The sequence below is a fragment of the Patiria miniata genome, unplaced genomic scaffold, assembly GCF_015706575.1.
Source record: "Patiria miniata isolate m_02_andy unplaced genomic scaffold, ASM1570657v1 HiC_scaffold_7, whole genome shotgun sequence".
NCBI lineage: Eukaryota > Metazoa > Echinodermata > Asteroidea > Valvatida > Asterinidae > Patiria > Patiria miniata.
In genome coordinates this window covers 16,186,909-16,203,269 of record NW_024037074.1, presented here as the reverse complement: position 1 = coordinate 16,203,269, position 16,361 = coordinate 16,186,909, and the positions used below count along the sequence as shown (strand labels likewise).

General features: G+C 39.8%; 1 protein-coding gene across 6 annotated transcripts in view; it reads right to left on the bottom strand.

Moving 5' to 3' along the window:
* Positions 1–4,544: 4,544 nt before the first annotated feature.
* The window catches only part of LOC119744802 (histone-lysine N-methyltransferase 2C-like), a 48,453-nt gene continuing 36,636 nt past the window's right edge, over positions 4,545–16,361 (bottom strand). For all 6 annotated transcript variants that reach the window (XM_038220940.1, XM_038220942.1, XM_038220945.1 and 3 more), the window contains 14 exons: positions 15,900–16,208; positions 14,986–15,216; positions 14,268–14,830; positions 13,852–13,956; positions 13,262–13,371; positions 12,464–12,707; positions 12,205–12,320; positions 11,900–12,020; positions 11,545–11,707; positions 11,027–11,163; positions 10,712–10,842; positions 10,198–10,366; positions 8,544–8,843; positions 4,545–7,276 (listed from right to left, as the gene is read on the bottom strand). In XM_038220940.1, the coding sequence (XP_038076868.1) occupies positions 7,187–7,276; positions 8,544–8,843; positions 10,198–10,366; positions 10,712–10,842; positions 11,027–11,163; positions 11,545–11,707; positions 11,900–12,020; positions 12,205–12,320; positions 12,464–12,707; positions 13,262–13,371; positions 13,852–13,956; positions 14,268–14,830; positions 14,986–15,216; positions 15,900–16,208 (2,789 nt within the window). In that variant the 3' untranslated portion in view covers positions 4,545–7,186. The remainder of the gene's footprint in view (positions 7,277–8,543; positions 8,844–10,197; positions 10,367–10,711; positions 10,843–11,026; positions 11,164–11,544; positions 11,708–11,899; positions 12,021–12,204; positions 12,321–12,463; positions 12,708–13,261; positions 13,372–13,851; positions 13,957–14,267; positions 14,831–14,985; positions 15,217–15,899; positions 16,209–16,361) is intronic.

Genomic DNA, 16,361 nt, shown 5'->3' with positions numbered 1-16,361 from the left:
AAATGGGTACATTTGGAAATAAACCAAGTAAAGGGAAAGGTAATCTGTCCAGTAATCGATTTGGAATGCGTTCAAGGGCCCTTAAGGCATCTTTCTAGCAACTTTCAAGAAATTTCATTTTTTGGGCCAAAATTGAAAAAAATGCAAGGGGTTAGCCTTACATTTTTAATCAAAATCGGCCAAAAATTGACTTTTCTCAAAACAAGGCAGAAATTCATCTGGATGCAAGAGGAACATCAATCCATACTGTAACATGCATAATTTGAAGATTTGGGCAAATATCATCAATTTTTGGGAGAAAAAAAGTTAATTTTTGAGCGATTTTACCTAAATTTTTCGATGGAATTTCCCCTTTAATAGCACATCTGTCAGTAATCAATTCGGAATGCGTTCTAGGGCCCTTAAGGCATCTTTCTAGCAACTTTCAAGAAATTTCATTTTTTGGCCAAAATTGAAAAAAATGCAAGGGGTTAGCCTTACATTTTTAGTCAAAATTGGCCAAAAATTGACTTTCCTCAAAACAAGGCAGAAATTCATCTGGATGCAAGAGGAACATCAATCGATACTCTAACACGCATAATTTTGAAGATTTGGGCAAAAATCATCAATTTTTGGGAGAAAAAAAGTTAATTTTTGAGCGATTTTACCTTAATTTTTCGATGGAATTTCCCCTTAAATAGCACATCTGTCCAGTAATCGATTGGGAATGCGTTCTATGGCCCTTAAGGCATCTTTCTAGCAACTTTCAAGAAATTTCATTTTTTGGCCAAAATTGAAAAAAATGCAAGGGGTTAGCCTTACATTTTTAGTCAAATTTGGCCAAAAATTGACTTTTCTCAAAACAAGGCAGAAATTCATCTGGATGCAAGAGGAACATCAATCGATACTCTAACACGCATTATGTTGAAGATTTGGGCAAAAATCATCAATTTTTGGGAGAAAAAAAGTTAATTTTTGAGCGATTTTACCTTAATATTTCGACGGAATTTCCCCTTAAATAGCACATCTGTCCAGTAATCGATTGGGAATGCGTTCTATGGCCCTTAAGGCATCTTTCTAGCAACTTTCAAGAAATTTCATTTTTTGGCCAAAATTGAAAAAAATGCAAGGGGTTAGCCTTACATTTTTAGTCAAATTTGGCCAAAAATTGACTTTTCTCAAAACAATGCAGAAATTCATCTGGATGCAAGAGGGACATCAATCGATACTCTAACACGCATAATTTTGAAGATTTGGGCAAAAATCATCAATTTTTGGGAGAAAAAAAGTTAATTTTTGAGCGATTTTACCTTAATTTTTCAATGGAATTTCCCCTTTAATAGCACATCTGTCAGTAATCAATTCGGAATGCGTTCTAGGGCCCTTAAGGCATCTTTCTAGCAACTTTCAAGAAATTTCATTTTTTGGCCAAAATTGAAAAAAATGCAAGGGGTTAGCCTTACATTTTTAGTCAAAATTGGCCAAAAATTGACTTTCCTCAAAACAAGGCAGAAATTCATCTGGATGCAAGAGGAACATCAATCGATACTCTAACACGCATAATTTTGAAGATTTGGGCAAAAATCATCAATTTTTGGGAGAAAAAAAGTTAATTTTTGAGCGATTTTACCTTAATTTTTCGATGGAATTTCCCCTTAAATAGCACATCTGTCCAGTAATCGATTGGGAATGCGTTCTATGGCCCTTAAGGCATCTTTCTAGCAACTTTCAAGAAATTTCATTTTTTGGCCAAAATTGAAAAAAATGCAAGGGGTTAGTTAGCCTTACATTTTTAGTCAAAATTGGCCAAAAATTGACTTTTCTCAAAACAATGCAGAAATTCATCTGGATGCAAGAGGGACATCAATCGATACTCTAACACGCATAATTTTGAAGATTTGGGCAAAAATCATCAATTTTTTTGTAGCAAAAAAAGTTACTTTTTGAGCGATTTTACCTTAATTTTTCGATGGAATTTCCCCTTAAATAGCACATCTGTCCAGTAATCGATTGAGAATGCATTCTAGGGCCCTTAAGGCATCTTTCTAGCAACTTTCAAGAAATTTCATTTTTTGGCCAAAATTGAAAAAAATGCAAGGGGTTAGCCTTACATTTTTAGTCAAATTTGGCCAAAAATTGACTTTTCTCAAAACAATGCAGAAATTCATCTGGATGCAAGAGGGACATCAATCGATACTCTAACACGCATAATTTTGAAGATTTGGGCAAAAATCATCAATTTTTGGGAGAAAAAAAGTTAATTTTTGAGCGATTTTACCTTAATTTTTTGATGGAATTTCCCCTTTAATAGCACATCTGTCAGTAATCAATTCGGAATGCGTTCTAGGGCCCTTAAGGCATCTTTCTAGCAACTTTCAAGAAATTTCATTTTTTGGCCAAAATTGAAAAAAATGCAAGGGGTTAGCCTTACATTTTTAGTCAAAATTGGCCAAAAATTGACTTTTCTCAAAACAAGGCAGAAATTCATCTGGATGCAAGAGGAACATCAATCGATACTCTAACACGCATAATTTTGAAGATTTGGGCAAAAATCATCAATTTTTGGGAGAAAAAAAGTTAATTTTTGAGCGATTTTACCTTAATTTTTCGATGGAATTTCCCCTTAAATAGCACATCTGTCCAGTAATCGATTGGGAATGCGTTCTATGGCCCTTAAGGCATCTTTCTAGCAACTTTCAAGAAATTTCATTTTTTGGCCAAAATTGAAAAAAATGCAAGGGGTTAGCCTTACATTTTTAGTCAAATTTGGCCAAAAATTGACTTTTCTCAAAACAAGGCAGAAATTCATCTGGATGCAAGAGGAACATCAATCGATGCTCTAACACGCATAATTTTGAAGATTTGGGCAAAAATCATCAATTTTTGGGAGAAAAAAAGTTAATTTTTGAGCGATTTTACCTTAATTTTTCGATGGAATTTCCCCTTAAATAGCACATCTGTCCAGTAATCGATTGGGAATGCGTTCTATGGCCCTTAAGGCATCTTTCTAGCAACTTTCAAGAAATTTCATTTTTTGGCCAAAATTGAAAAAAATGCAAGGGGTTAGCCTTACATTTTTAGTCAAATTTGGCCAAAAATTGACTTTTCTCAAAACAAGGCAGAAATTCATCTGGATGCAAGAGGAACATCAATCGATACTCTAAACACGCATAATTTTGAAGATTTGGGCAAAAATCATCAATTTTTTTGGAGAAAAAAAAAGTTACTTTTTGAGCGATTTTACCTTAATTTTTCGATGGAATTTCCCCTTAAATAGCACATCTGTCCAGTAATCGATTGGGAATGCGTTCTAGGGCCCTTAAGGCATCTTTCTAGCAACTTTCAAGAAATTTCATTTTTTGGCCAAAATTGAAAAAAATGCAAGGGGTTAGCCTTACATTTTTAGTCAAATTTGGCCAAAAATCGACTTTTCTCAAAACAATGCAGAAATTCATCTGGATGCAAGAGGAACATCAATCGATACTCTAACACGCATAATTTTGAAGATTTGGGCAAAAATCATCAATTTTTGGGAGAAAAAAAGTTAATTTTTGAGCGATTTTACCTTAATTTTTCAATGGAATTTCCCCTTTAATAGCACACCTGTCCAGTAATCGATTTGGAATGCGTTCTAGGGCCCTTAAAGGCATCTTTTTAGCAACTTTCAAGAAATTTCATTTTTTGGCCAAAATTGAAAAAAATGCAAGGGGTTAGTTAGCCTTACATTTTTAGTCAAATTTGGTCAAAAATTGACTTTTCTCAAAACAAGGCAGAAATTCATCTGGATGCAAGAGGAACATCAATCGATACTTTAACAGCACATCTGTCCAGTAATCGATTGGGAATGCCTTCTTGGGCCCTTAAGGCATCTTTCTAGCAACTTTCAAGACATTTCATTTTTTGGCCAAAATTGAAAAAAATGCAAGGGGTTAGCCTTATATTTTTAGTCAAAATTGGCCAAAAATTGACTTTTCTCAAAACAAGGCAGAAATTCATCTGGATGCAAGACGAACATCAATCGATACTCTAACACGCATAATTGTGAAGTTTTGGGCAAAACTCATCAATTTTTGGAGAGAAAAGAGTTATTTTTTGAGCGATTTTACCTTAATTTTTCGACGGAATTTCCCCTTTAATAGCACATCTGTCCAGCATATTTCCTGACAAAATTGGAAATGTTTCTGTCTCAGATTCATGTATTTTTAACATTTTTGCAGTGACAGGTTTATTGAGATATATGAAGAACAAAAGTAGCATCAGGTTGCAACATTTTCCAAGTAACTTTTGCTACTAGTAATTTTATATTTTATCAATTACTGTGATCTTATCCGAAGTCTCCCAAACCCTATTAAAACGGTGACTGCTCTATGTTCCGACACCCCTATGTTCCGACAACCTAGATTGTGTTACTCCCGGTTAGGGTTAGGGTTAGGAATAGGAATATGTGCAGTCGGAACATAGGGGTGTCGGAACATAGAGGTGTAACCATTTAAACAAAATTTTAAACCAACTCCAATACATTTCAATCTCCACAATGAAATAAAAAAAATGGACTAACAACAAAGTGGTATACTGTGGTGTCTGTTAATGAATTTTTATTGGCATTCCACATTCAGCTGAGGGGGAAAATGACAGACATAATATAGGAACACACTACACCCACTTATGAACACGCACACACGTACACAAACCTAAAAGAAAACAATGGGAGAAGGGGTAAAAAACAACCAGTACAATACTTCGTCAACCCCAGTTCATACAGGGGCCATTACTTTGTACACTATGTATAAAATAGGAAAAACCACACAAGCTAGAAGATATAAACTACACAATCTTTATAAGGTCAAGAACAAAAAAGAAAGAAACAAAACAAAAACTAGTATTATTAGGTGAGTCATTAATTAGTTATCCCAACACGTGGCTTATGTACAAGATAATTATACAAAAAGTAATTGTAGGGGCTCCAAATAAAAGCAACAACACAGAAAACTAAAGATATCCAACTCTAAAATTAAACTTCTCAAAATCACATCAAAGTATTTTATACAAGAACTGCCACATACTTCATTTATATTAATATAACAGTAAAATATATAATTTGTTTTTGTTTTGTTTTTTGTAACATTTTTAAGTCTTTATTCTTACATATTAAAGTTGCAGTTAGGCTACCTGTTACTCGAGAAAAATAACAAGGTTTTGTTTTATTACGATTGTCATTAATAGATTCCTTGCTCGCTCTTTTTTTCCTACTTAATTAAGGAACTAAAATCCATGCAGTTTTCAAATTGCAAAGCTTATCCAGTCTGGGCTGACTGTCCGTTTGCTTTTGCTTCTAATTTCAGTTTTGGGAGCTCATTTTAAGAAGCAGAAATAATGTTTTTCTACGCTAAAATTAAAATTAACCCTTCTGGAGAGCAAACCGCAACAAGTGACTAGGTCTTCCACCGCCCTGAAATCATTTGTGAATTGATTTCTTTATTCTCAGGGCTGCAATTTTTTACAACAGTTAATTCAACAAAATCTGCTTGATTCTTTTTAATATTGTCTTCAGACTCGCTCATGATTCTAATTACTCCACTATGCTGCAATAAATACTTCAAAAAACAAAACATTGGAAAAAATACCGCTATTAGAATTGTACATCTCGTCACAGAGGGGCATTTTCACTACGTGGAGACTTTAGTTGTGAATTTATATACACTAGGTTCTCACAGGGATCGGTGCTCAAAAATGTACTACAATTAAAGCACCGTAGGAATTGGCAATAAATGTTTTCGGTACAATCTACCCAGAAGGAGGTAGAGAAATTTAAATGACACACTGCCAAAGACTTATTACATCTTACTCTGTTGACTCGGTATTTACAAAATGAACTCAAACCCCAAAAGGTTTTCTTTTTGCACGCTGTACACTCTTCTCTCCCCACATTCCCAAAAATATTACTACAAGTGGCAAAAATGCGACTACAGTACAGCCCCCAAAAGCAAATGCATTACTATAATTCAAAATAGCTGAATTTCATTCCACAAAAACGGAGAGAATTTTAACAAATTTTCGCCTATCCGTAGCAGGATCTGCGATTTCATTCCTCTATTTGTACACGTTTCACATCGAGTTTTAGCATTATAAACATACCTTTAATATTTCTGTAGGCTACTCTTTTGCCCCCTATTTTTACGACGTCAACAATTCGCTGGTTTTAATTTTCTTTCTTAAAATTATGATACAATACTACAGGAGAAACCACAGCACATGATGCTACGTGTAGAAATCCCAGACAAAAGTAATTCACAGGAGTGTTAGGCTATACAGGTTAAAAACCAGTCAAAGACCAAAACAGGTTATTATTTTTTCCCTCTCTGAAAAAATTGGCAGCTTTTGTAGTAACAAACGTCACAAAAGATGTCTGAGATTATCACTAATATAACAAAAATACGCTCCCCGTTCAAGAGGGTGGAGCTGCGGTAATCATCAAAAAATTAACTATTTTCATTCATTTTTTCTTTTAAGTTTTTCTCTTTTTTAGCTAAAAATATAGTATTTACACTAAAAAAAGAACTGGGGAATGGTCATAGAACAGAGACGATTGTATTTCACCTAACAAAAATTCTCCAAACTGAGAATATTGCATGCTGAATATTTTTTTTTTAATCTGCATACCAGCATCCTTGCTTCACGTTTCATTTTTTCATTCAAATTATGCCAGTATTTTAGAAGCTCCCCATTTTCTAACGTCGAACACCGATTCAGGAGGAAATTTAGAACTTCTTAAAACTGGAAACATCAATATCAGAATCAATGAAGTAGGTTTTCTTCCAACTAGGTTTTACATTAATTGGTAACTAATCTAGTTCCCTGACCCCCATATTAATTTTTCTATGAGGCAAGACCAAGGTGACCTGACTATTTACTTTTTTACGTACATATTTTAAGCAGGACTGACGATAGATTTTTGTTCTTCATATTTTGAATGAATGAAACTTGAATGAGTACTTGATTTTCATGATCTTAGCATTAAGTATTATTTGGCAAGCTAAATTCAGGATGAAAAACCCCTCACCGACACTTTGTCATTCCATAAACATTTTGAAGGAATTTATTACTTTCTACAAATTCTTTTAATACAGATTTGCACACAAGTACCTTTACTTCTGTCCATGAGTTGTGTTTCGTCTTCTTCAATATTTTGTCCACTTTTCAACTTGGCTCAGTTCATCCATTTCTTGCAGTTTGGGGCCTGACACAGACAGGGGATTCTGTTCTCGTCTTCAATGTCAAACTTGTAGTCGTACGTCAGCTGCGGTTAAAGAAAATAACAAAGGACGTACAGACTTGATTCCCATTAGTAATTATTAGAACAAGAAAAATATGAATGAAGCTTTCCGTAGTGGAACTGATACAAGCATGAGCACGGGCAATGTTCATCCCTTCCAAGAAATGTCGATTTCGTAAGAATTGGTGAGCGTTCTATGAGGATGGATAGAGAAGTCCGTTTATGGCAGCGCAAACGAAAAACAATCATCAAAACAAGTTTTTTTCAGAGCGAACATTTCATCACAGAAGAGATGAATATTCCAACGGTATCGCCTCCAAACCTCATTCTTGATTTGAGAAGGAGCATTTAATGCTTGAAGCAATCCAAAAGACTGAAGGGGGGCGGGCGAGGATTTAGGACTTCCAAGGAAGCATATAAAGTGTGGCAGCAAACGGTGGATAGCGTACGTGCATCTTCAATTGTATCCTAAAATTTGAAGGGAAAAAATCCAAATGCACATGTACAAATAGTGATCCTTCCTCAATCCTACAACAAAAATCCTTGAATTTTTGTGATTTATGAATGATATAGGAGGATTGGAGACCAAGCTAGTTGCGCTGCTTTCACAAGTTCAATTGTGCTGCAGAAACAGTGTGTTAACTATGACAGAAAATTGAGCTAAGGCCAAAAAAAACCAAATATTCGGTCTCTGGTCAGACCAAAGTTCCGGAATTGACGCGGCCACGCAGCTTTTTTTTTTTTTTTTTGCTTTTTTTTTTCTTCTTCAAGCTTGGATTGTACAGACAAGGTGGGTACTATTTTGCTTTTTTGGTGTCCTCATGTACATTGGTGTCCTCCATAATTTGCCTTGGTGCTTTCGATCATTTGCCTTGGTGCAATTTCCCATTCCTTGGTGCTCTTTGGTAAAAAAAATTGAGGAGGTGCGGAGATGGAGGGCGCTGTTGGAGCTACCGCGGAACATTTTGGAAAAAAAAAAGATCGACGCGCATGCTTAAAATCGACGCGCGCGCTGACCAGAGACCGACTTATTATTTTTTTTGGCCTAACCGTAAGCTTTATTTCATGGCATGGATGTACTAATGTTTGCGCGCCTATGGACATTTCTACTCTTATGTCACTGATTTAAGCAACTTCTTCCTCTGAGGTAAGCTTGCCTTTTGTTGTGCTAACCGCTTTATGGTCTCTGTGAAATATACAAAGGCTCTGTAAGCAGAAATCATGTACTTAGCAGCGCTGTGAGATTTAGGCCCAGGGTAACTATGTATTGCTGAGTGTTTCTGAGCCTTACCTCCTCCCCTTTGCTGAGCCGGCGGTTGGAGATGATGATAATCTTCAGCTCCTTGTCGAAGTTGACCACCTCGGCTACGCAGTTGGGATTGCAGGAGTGGTTGATGTAACGGGCCGGATTGCCGCTCATGGTGGCATCCACCACCGTGTCGTTGTCGATGCGGAACATGTAGATGCCATGGTTTCCATTCTGGTAGACGCGTTCCAGACGGTTGGCTACCTCGTTGCGGATCAGCTTGCCGATGTACTCGATGACCATCGTGTGCTTCTCCATGTCACGGGTCGCAAACAGGCCCAGGCCCTGTGAGTATTAAACAGAAAACAACATTGGTTCCTTGGTCTTCGACAAACAAGGCTCAGTTTCATGCAGCACTATTTCATGTCGTGGATGTGCTAATTGTGCACGTGAAGATTTCTGTTGTTACATCACTGATTTAAGCAACTGTTTCCTCTGGGGTTAAGCATGTGCTTACTGCTTACGGTCTCTGTGAAACAGACGGAGGCACTGTTATCAGAAAATCGTGTGCTTAGCAGTGCCATGACATTGGGCCCAGGATATACCAGGTTACATCACAAATCTTCGGATCTTCAGATCCAACACTGATATTTTGGGAGGTTTAGGTGTGTCCTGTAAAGACTGTAGAAAATGTGGGTCAAATGTACCTATGGAGCTAATTTAACTTCTCAATTTCTACAAGCATTAAAATATTGGTTGTTTATTCCTGCAAGTTTGAAATCGATATTGACCTTATTGCCCATGTGTTACACAGGTACCGCTTGTACTAACACAGAGATGCCACAAGGTTGGCTTGAAAAAAACGGAACTGGGTCTGCTTGAAAAAAACCGGAACGGCTGCTTGAAAAAACCGGACTTTTGTGTGTGTGAAAAAGCCACTCCGTGTCCGACACAAAGTCCCCGCTGTCATCTTTATCTTGTAGCCAAGCCAAGTTCTGTTTATTTTTTAATTTTGCTTCTATGGCCTTGAAAGCTGTCGGTTCGTTCAATCACTTTGACTTTTTCCATCCTAATATTTATTCTGCCTACCCGAATTTCCAACGTAATATTCGACACGAAACATGCATGATTCCACAACACTGCTGTCGGTGTACATGATCCTTGCACTACGCGATGCGCTCAACGAAAACATGGTTGGTACCCGCATTTTTTGTATTCACATATATCACTGCGATCGGAAACCACCGATAGCTGAAATGATAGACTTGATTTCCAGGCTGAATGCTACGTGTGCTTAGCACACAACACGCCCGCACGCGGTGAAGCACGCGTGAGGCGCCGTTGTATACTGCGTGCAATTAAGTACGTTGGCCGTTTGTATCGCATGCAGGCTCGGCAACAACATACACAAAGACTGTTTTTAAGACTACTTCAACGAACAACGTTGTGCCATGCGTGCGCCTAAATGTACTAAATCGAGGTAAAAATCAACGCATTTCCACAGTTTTTCTTCTCTTTTTCTGGTTAATTTGACGGCCGGAAAAACCGGAATTTTGTGAGATTTTTTTTAAAAACCGGAATTCCGGTTAAAACCGGAAAAGTGGCATCTCTGACTAACACCAATAGTCCTCCAACAAGTAGTGAAATCTAGGAATGGAAGATTATGAGGTAAAAGAGGAGCCAGATGGCCAAGGCTCACCTGGATGCCAGAGCGCGCCAGGTAGACGTTGGTCTTCCATTCCGTCTTGAGACGTCGGTACTGAGACGACTTGGAATGGAAGAATTGCTTGTTGTACGGTGAGACAAACTCCCCGCTCAGGGTGGTCTGGAAGGCCCTGGAGGTGGTGTTACTGGTCAGGGTGTGGGGTCTGTATCGAAGAAAGAGTGACAAGAGGAAAAGTTCTTAAGTTGGGGTTTAAATCCTGCTTTAGTTGTTACCTTACCGGATCCTACTAAGGTTTTGGAGGATTCTGTAGGAAAGAGGAAAGCAGAGCCAACCCCTGGTTAGTTTAGACTTGAGTACAATGAATGTGTCATCAATTTAGTACACAATGGCGGATTTAGAAAGATGCTACCAAATTTTCCTGAAGAGTTTGGGTAAATCCAATTTGATTATTCCTTTACAATTTTCTTCAATCTAGGCTTAATCTTCCAGTGTTGGTTTTATCTCTAACCCCGACACCACTTTTGAGTACGAGTGTTTCTTGTTTTACCTCTTGAGTCGAGTTCTCATCTTGGGCTCGGTCCTGGCGCATCCCGTGGGGTTGATGGCTAAGGGGAGGTCAATGTAGGGTGACCTGCCAAACCTGAAGCTGTAGCTCTGTATCAGCTCAACGCCAGGCAGCTGCAATCGAGGGCCAAAACAAAAATTTTCACATTTTATTGATCCAGTCCAAGTTATTAAATAAGTACCAATAACATTAAATTATTTTGCATGAAGCCATGATTCACATTCTTCGTTCCTTTGTTTTGTTTGTTTTTCTTGTAATCGTGTTTCCCCCAATTCAGACTTGCTGGGCAACGCTCACCGATTCAATGACTCGTTGGATGGCAGGCTCAGTCAGGCCGTACAGCTCCTCTCCTGTCAGGAACATGGGGAAGAGTTTCAGCATGTCAGCGTCCCGACGCAGCTTGGCGATGGGCTCCAAGACTTTGCTCCACACAGCTGTTCAGACAAACGTATAATTGATTACAGACACGGAAAGAGTAAAGGACATAAAAGCTAGTTTGAAATTTGAAAAGCATGTCTTACATACATTTACGCATTGAACATAGTTATTGTGATTTCGGACAATGTTCACTTGCTCTAAGGTGTTGCTGTTGTGTACATCACAAGCCTGATTACATGTTATCAGTCCGTTCAGTATTACCAGGGGTCAAAGTTTTACTAGGGTTGAACATCAACAAAGGAATGCTTTGTAAAGGTTCATTTGAAAAGCTTGAGAGTTGAATTGGGACTGGAGGACTTGTGATGGTTTTATGAGCAAAATATAGAGTTCCGATAGATAAAATAGAAAAAATTAATTGAGGTTAAAGATTCTCTAACCTTTGGGCGATGAATCGTGGAGAACGATGTCCTCGTGCCCTTGCTCCACAACCCGGATGGAGAAGAGCGGCTTGCCTCCGTTGTCGTGGATACTGCAGGTGTAGCTGCAGCGTTTGTTGGTGAATCGCATGCTCCAGTAAAGCCTTGTTGTCTCAAAGCCGACCTGCGAAAGAGATGGACAATCATTGGCCATTATCGCTACTGTACTGACAATCTCTGCTACATAAAAAAAAAACAATCCAAATTATGGATCTCCTGCCTGGCATGCTATATTCTGCTTAAAAGACTAACTTGCTAAGCAATATTTGCTCATGATTATTTCTGCTAAGCATCAATTCTACAGAGACACACTTACAGGATGGATGGCGTTCTCCGAGTGGAAGGCCTGCATCTGATGGGGCAGCAGCTGGCCAAGGGTATGGAAGACTAGACTGCCAACGCGGAGAGTGTGCTTACGATCCAACTGCTGCATAATACTGTCAAGAGAGAACAACATACACCAAATATTCAATCCAAATTTACGCAGCAGAATCTAGACCAAGAGTAGACTCTAGATGACTAACGAAATATCCAGAGACTGGCAACACTGGGCTGGATGTCTCGATCGAAAGTCCTTGCAGAATGGATTTGTTTACGATCATTTTTAGGTGACTTGCTTACCTAGCTACTTGCTTGTTCTCATCCCTACTGACATAGACTCTCCTGAACACAATGTGGGAGCGTTGGAGGGCATTGTCGGCCGCCTTGGATGGGGCATGAAGGGGACACAGCATCGTCTACAGCAAAAAAAATAGGAAATCCTATTAAAATAGGAAAACTATCACGCATGTTTAAAAATCTCTTCTCAACAGGTTGTACTATCACATTATTTCTTAATCAGATCGATAACAAAATTCCCTTTTCCCAAAGAACAAATTACCTTGTCCTTGAAGAACATGCAGTGGTCGTGGATGGCACAGCCAAAGTGGTAGACATTGGCACAGCGGAACTTATGGCAACAGACGGTGGCGCCAAACTTGCTGCAGTAGCAGCAGCTGACGCTCTTGGCCCGCCGAATGGCAATGTCTACGTTGATGAGGGCGCCGTTTACGGTCTCGTAGACCTCCGAGGACCACAGGGCGCAGTTTAGATGTACCCAGGTGTCCACGTCTACGTTCAGCAACCTTCGAATTGAAAGAAATCGGAAACCGTGGTCAAGATTTTGCTTTGATGAAGTCGGAAAGTAGTATCTGTTGCTTTACACTGAGCTTTTGGTTATGAACTCTCAACACCAAAGGGTGAAACTACATACAATTAAGGGGATTTTCTGCTGTCATATAACGAGGTTAAGTCCACAGTCTATGAGGTTTATACCTGACGACACCTCCAAGAGGATTTGAAACTTACATCCCGGTGATATTGAAGATTTGCATCCACACCTGCGTACTCTCCACTCATGGAAAATACTAGTTTTTGTTCTTATCGAGTTGAACATTTTGATCACTGCATGGGGAACAATCAACCCTAACTTTCCAATATCTTCAAAAAATCGAATAGGACGTATGGGAGGATTTTCCACGATTTAAGGAGAGACCGGCCATTAATACTGAACATAGTGTTTGATGTCTCTTGAAAATGTTCCATCCCGTGGACACACAGTTGCAGTGTTTCCAGGAAGCATCCAAGCTGAAATAGCTAGGGGGTAGAGTTTGACAAATTGGAAGAATCTAGGGTTTACCTGGCAGGCCCGTCGGTCTCCCCGTCCCCCTGGACCCCACACAGCAGGCAGGATCGGCTGTCTCTGTACTGACTGTCTGGTCGAAGGGACGTGCCCAGTTTCTTCATCAGCTGTCAAAAAACAAAGGAAACATCTGATCAGCAGGGTTCATTTTCCTGACGATTTTCTGCAGATTGGGCCTTTGTCCTCTTCACAGAGCCTTGTGGCTGGCGCAACTTGCTTGAGATAGCGGCAGGAACATAATAAATAATTCTATATGTGCACAAGTACTTTGCATGTTGACATCACATGCAAACATCTTACTGCGTCTGTGCCAAGGTTTGAAGTGTTTCCATATGGATAATCCTGGAGAAACTTACTTTAGATGCAAACTAAGGAATGCCCCATTCAATCTAGAATACACCAAGACCAAGCTTGATGTAAAACCGAATTAGCTGTTAGAATTTGTGAAGTCCTTCAAGTGCAGCAAATGTCTGAGGTTTGAGACAGTAACTTTTCAATTACATCTGGTTACGAACATGCAGGGAATGTGTGCTTTTTTTCATGAAGTTTGTCCTACATTTGTGGACCTTAGACTAGTACTGAGTTACCTCATCTATGTCCAGATCACTGGGAGGCTTGTATTTCTTGTGCGTTACTATGGAAACTGTCCACTTCTTCCATCGAAGGTTCCTCCATTTTTTAGGAGCTGGTGGCTGGTGGGAAAAAAAGGAAGTGACAAGTGAAATTATTTGAGGGGAACTTTTGCATGTTTTTTTTAATTGGGAAGGAGTAAATTATCCCTTATCCTGATATGACAAAAACACACCACTTAATTTGGCTGATCGTGATACTTTAGGCATATGCATACCACATACCCTTTGACATTAGACTTAAATAATATACACAAAACTAGATGGTACATTTTTAAATTCACAATTTTATATTTATCTGTGGCTTATTGTGGTATTAAAGAATGTATTTTAACCTGAAGAATTAAAGGTTTAAGAATTAGTTGTTGACTTACTCCATCATCAAAGGAACTCGCCTTCCGTCGTATCACCAACTTGCTTGGCTTGCCACTGCTGACCTCCGCGTCACCCTTGACCTCAACCCTGGCACTGACCCCTGCAGGAGGCTGTGCCGGTACTTGCTGGCTGGCCGAGGTCACGGAGGTGATAGAGGTCAACCTGGTGCCCAAATCGCCAGTGGCTGAGGTAGATGCAGTGGGCATGGCCGGTAAGGAGATGTTGATGGTTGAGGTGGCAGTGGAAGAAGTCTTGGGGACTGGGCTCGGGCTGGGCGGCTCCGAGCTGAGGTGATTGACCACAGCTCCCGCAGCCGTCTCTTGATTGGTCAACGACGGCAGCTGAGATCTCTGGGAGATGCTGAACTGCATGTAGCAGGCGCTGCTGCAGAAGGTGACCTTGGGCTCGGCCGGGTTGCCCGTGTACTTGAGCACACCCTCGCCTAGGATGACCACATCGCAGTGTTTGCAGAACCGCTGCTTGCTGCTGGCCTGCAACTGCTGCTGCTGGCTGTCCATGGTGCTGCTCGCTGTGCTCTGTGGACGATCTGAAACACTCGAGTCTGCAAAACGCAAACACCAAAATCATTTCAATAAATTCTCATTAGTTTCAACACAAATTTGTCCATGCCTTAAGGTAAAATCAATAAAAATTTCTAAAAACCAACTGAAAAATAATTGATGCTACTGAGAAGTTTAACCTTGCCAGATTTCTCACCTGTTGAGGGTCTAGCCTCCCTCTTTCTGTCTGTCGCAGCCACTTCCTTCCTCAACTCCCCACCAACGTGGTATGACATGGGTTCCGACACACACAACAGCCCACACAGTGACTTGACCACCCCCTTCATGTTCTCAGAGGCCGAGTCTGACATGGTCAGCGTCACGGCCACCGTGCCGGCCATCGGGGACAGGAGACTTCGGCCGCTGTCTGCGCTGAGCATCGCTTTTGCTGTTGGAGAGCGGTGGGAAAAATGAGTTTTGATATGATGATGCTGACCCTCACTGAGTCTTTCTCTCAATAATGCAAAAATATTGAGGGAGTTTGGGTTAAATTAGTTCCATCCAGTACCATCATTAGACTAACGTGGGTTGACAAAAACACACCAAAAAAAATGCTGGTAATGGATTACCCCATGACTTTTACCCCAGTAGATGAAACTTCAAAATAAATTTGCCAGTACAGGGTGAGTAAAAAAAGAAGAAACCCAACTATCGGGACTATTGTTTTAGTGAAGTTCTGCATGTAGCACTTTCAAAATCTAGCATATGAAAGCCCAATTCATAAACTTTTTTTTTAGTACAAGAATCATTCAAATCACTCATGTACTTTTCAAGTAACAGAATTTTAAACAAACCACCGTTTTAAAGTTCTGTCCACAGATCACAAAAAAGGTGTACGTTCTTTCAGCAAAACGAAAACAATTCACACACATCCCTATGTGATTTGTTTTAGTTTTTCTGAAAGATCACTTACCTTTTTGTGATCCGTGGACACAACAGATTATTTCTTGTACATTCTCAGATAAGAATGTGCTCATTGAAAGTCCCAGATAATTGTTCTCATTAACCGCTGGAAGGGTGTGTCGGGTCAACTGAGTCGACAATGAACTTTTTGAAGTGACATGTTCGTACCTTTTCTTGGCATAGGCCTGATGATGGGGAACGTCGGTGACGAAGACCTCTCCATACACATGGCGATGGCAGACTCGGTGATGAGCTTCAGTCCTCGCAGCCGGTAGGACCCACTCTCTTCATCACACTCCGGTGAGGAGGACGGCACAATGCCATCATGCTGATCCCGTCCGGCGACACCAGAGGGGGGTGGTGTGGGTAGCGAGGGGGGAAGGTCCAAGGGGTAGGCGTGGTTCATGGTGCGAGTGATGGTCCGCTGGTGGGAGTGGATTTCATGCATGATGTCGTCCCCAGTCATGACTCTGATGCCTGAAAAAAAAAATACAAAAACACACAAAATAAATTAAAATGATTGAACATGAGGGAAATTCCACGGTCACTCACTTTACATTTGGAGGGGGTTTTCTGTCAACTCTGTGCTGTTACTCAATAAAGTCAAAGCATTTAGGGTGGATTTTTCTC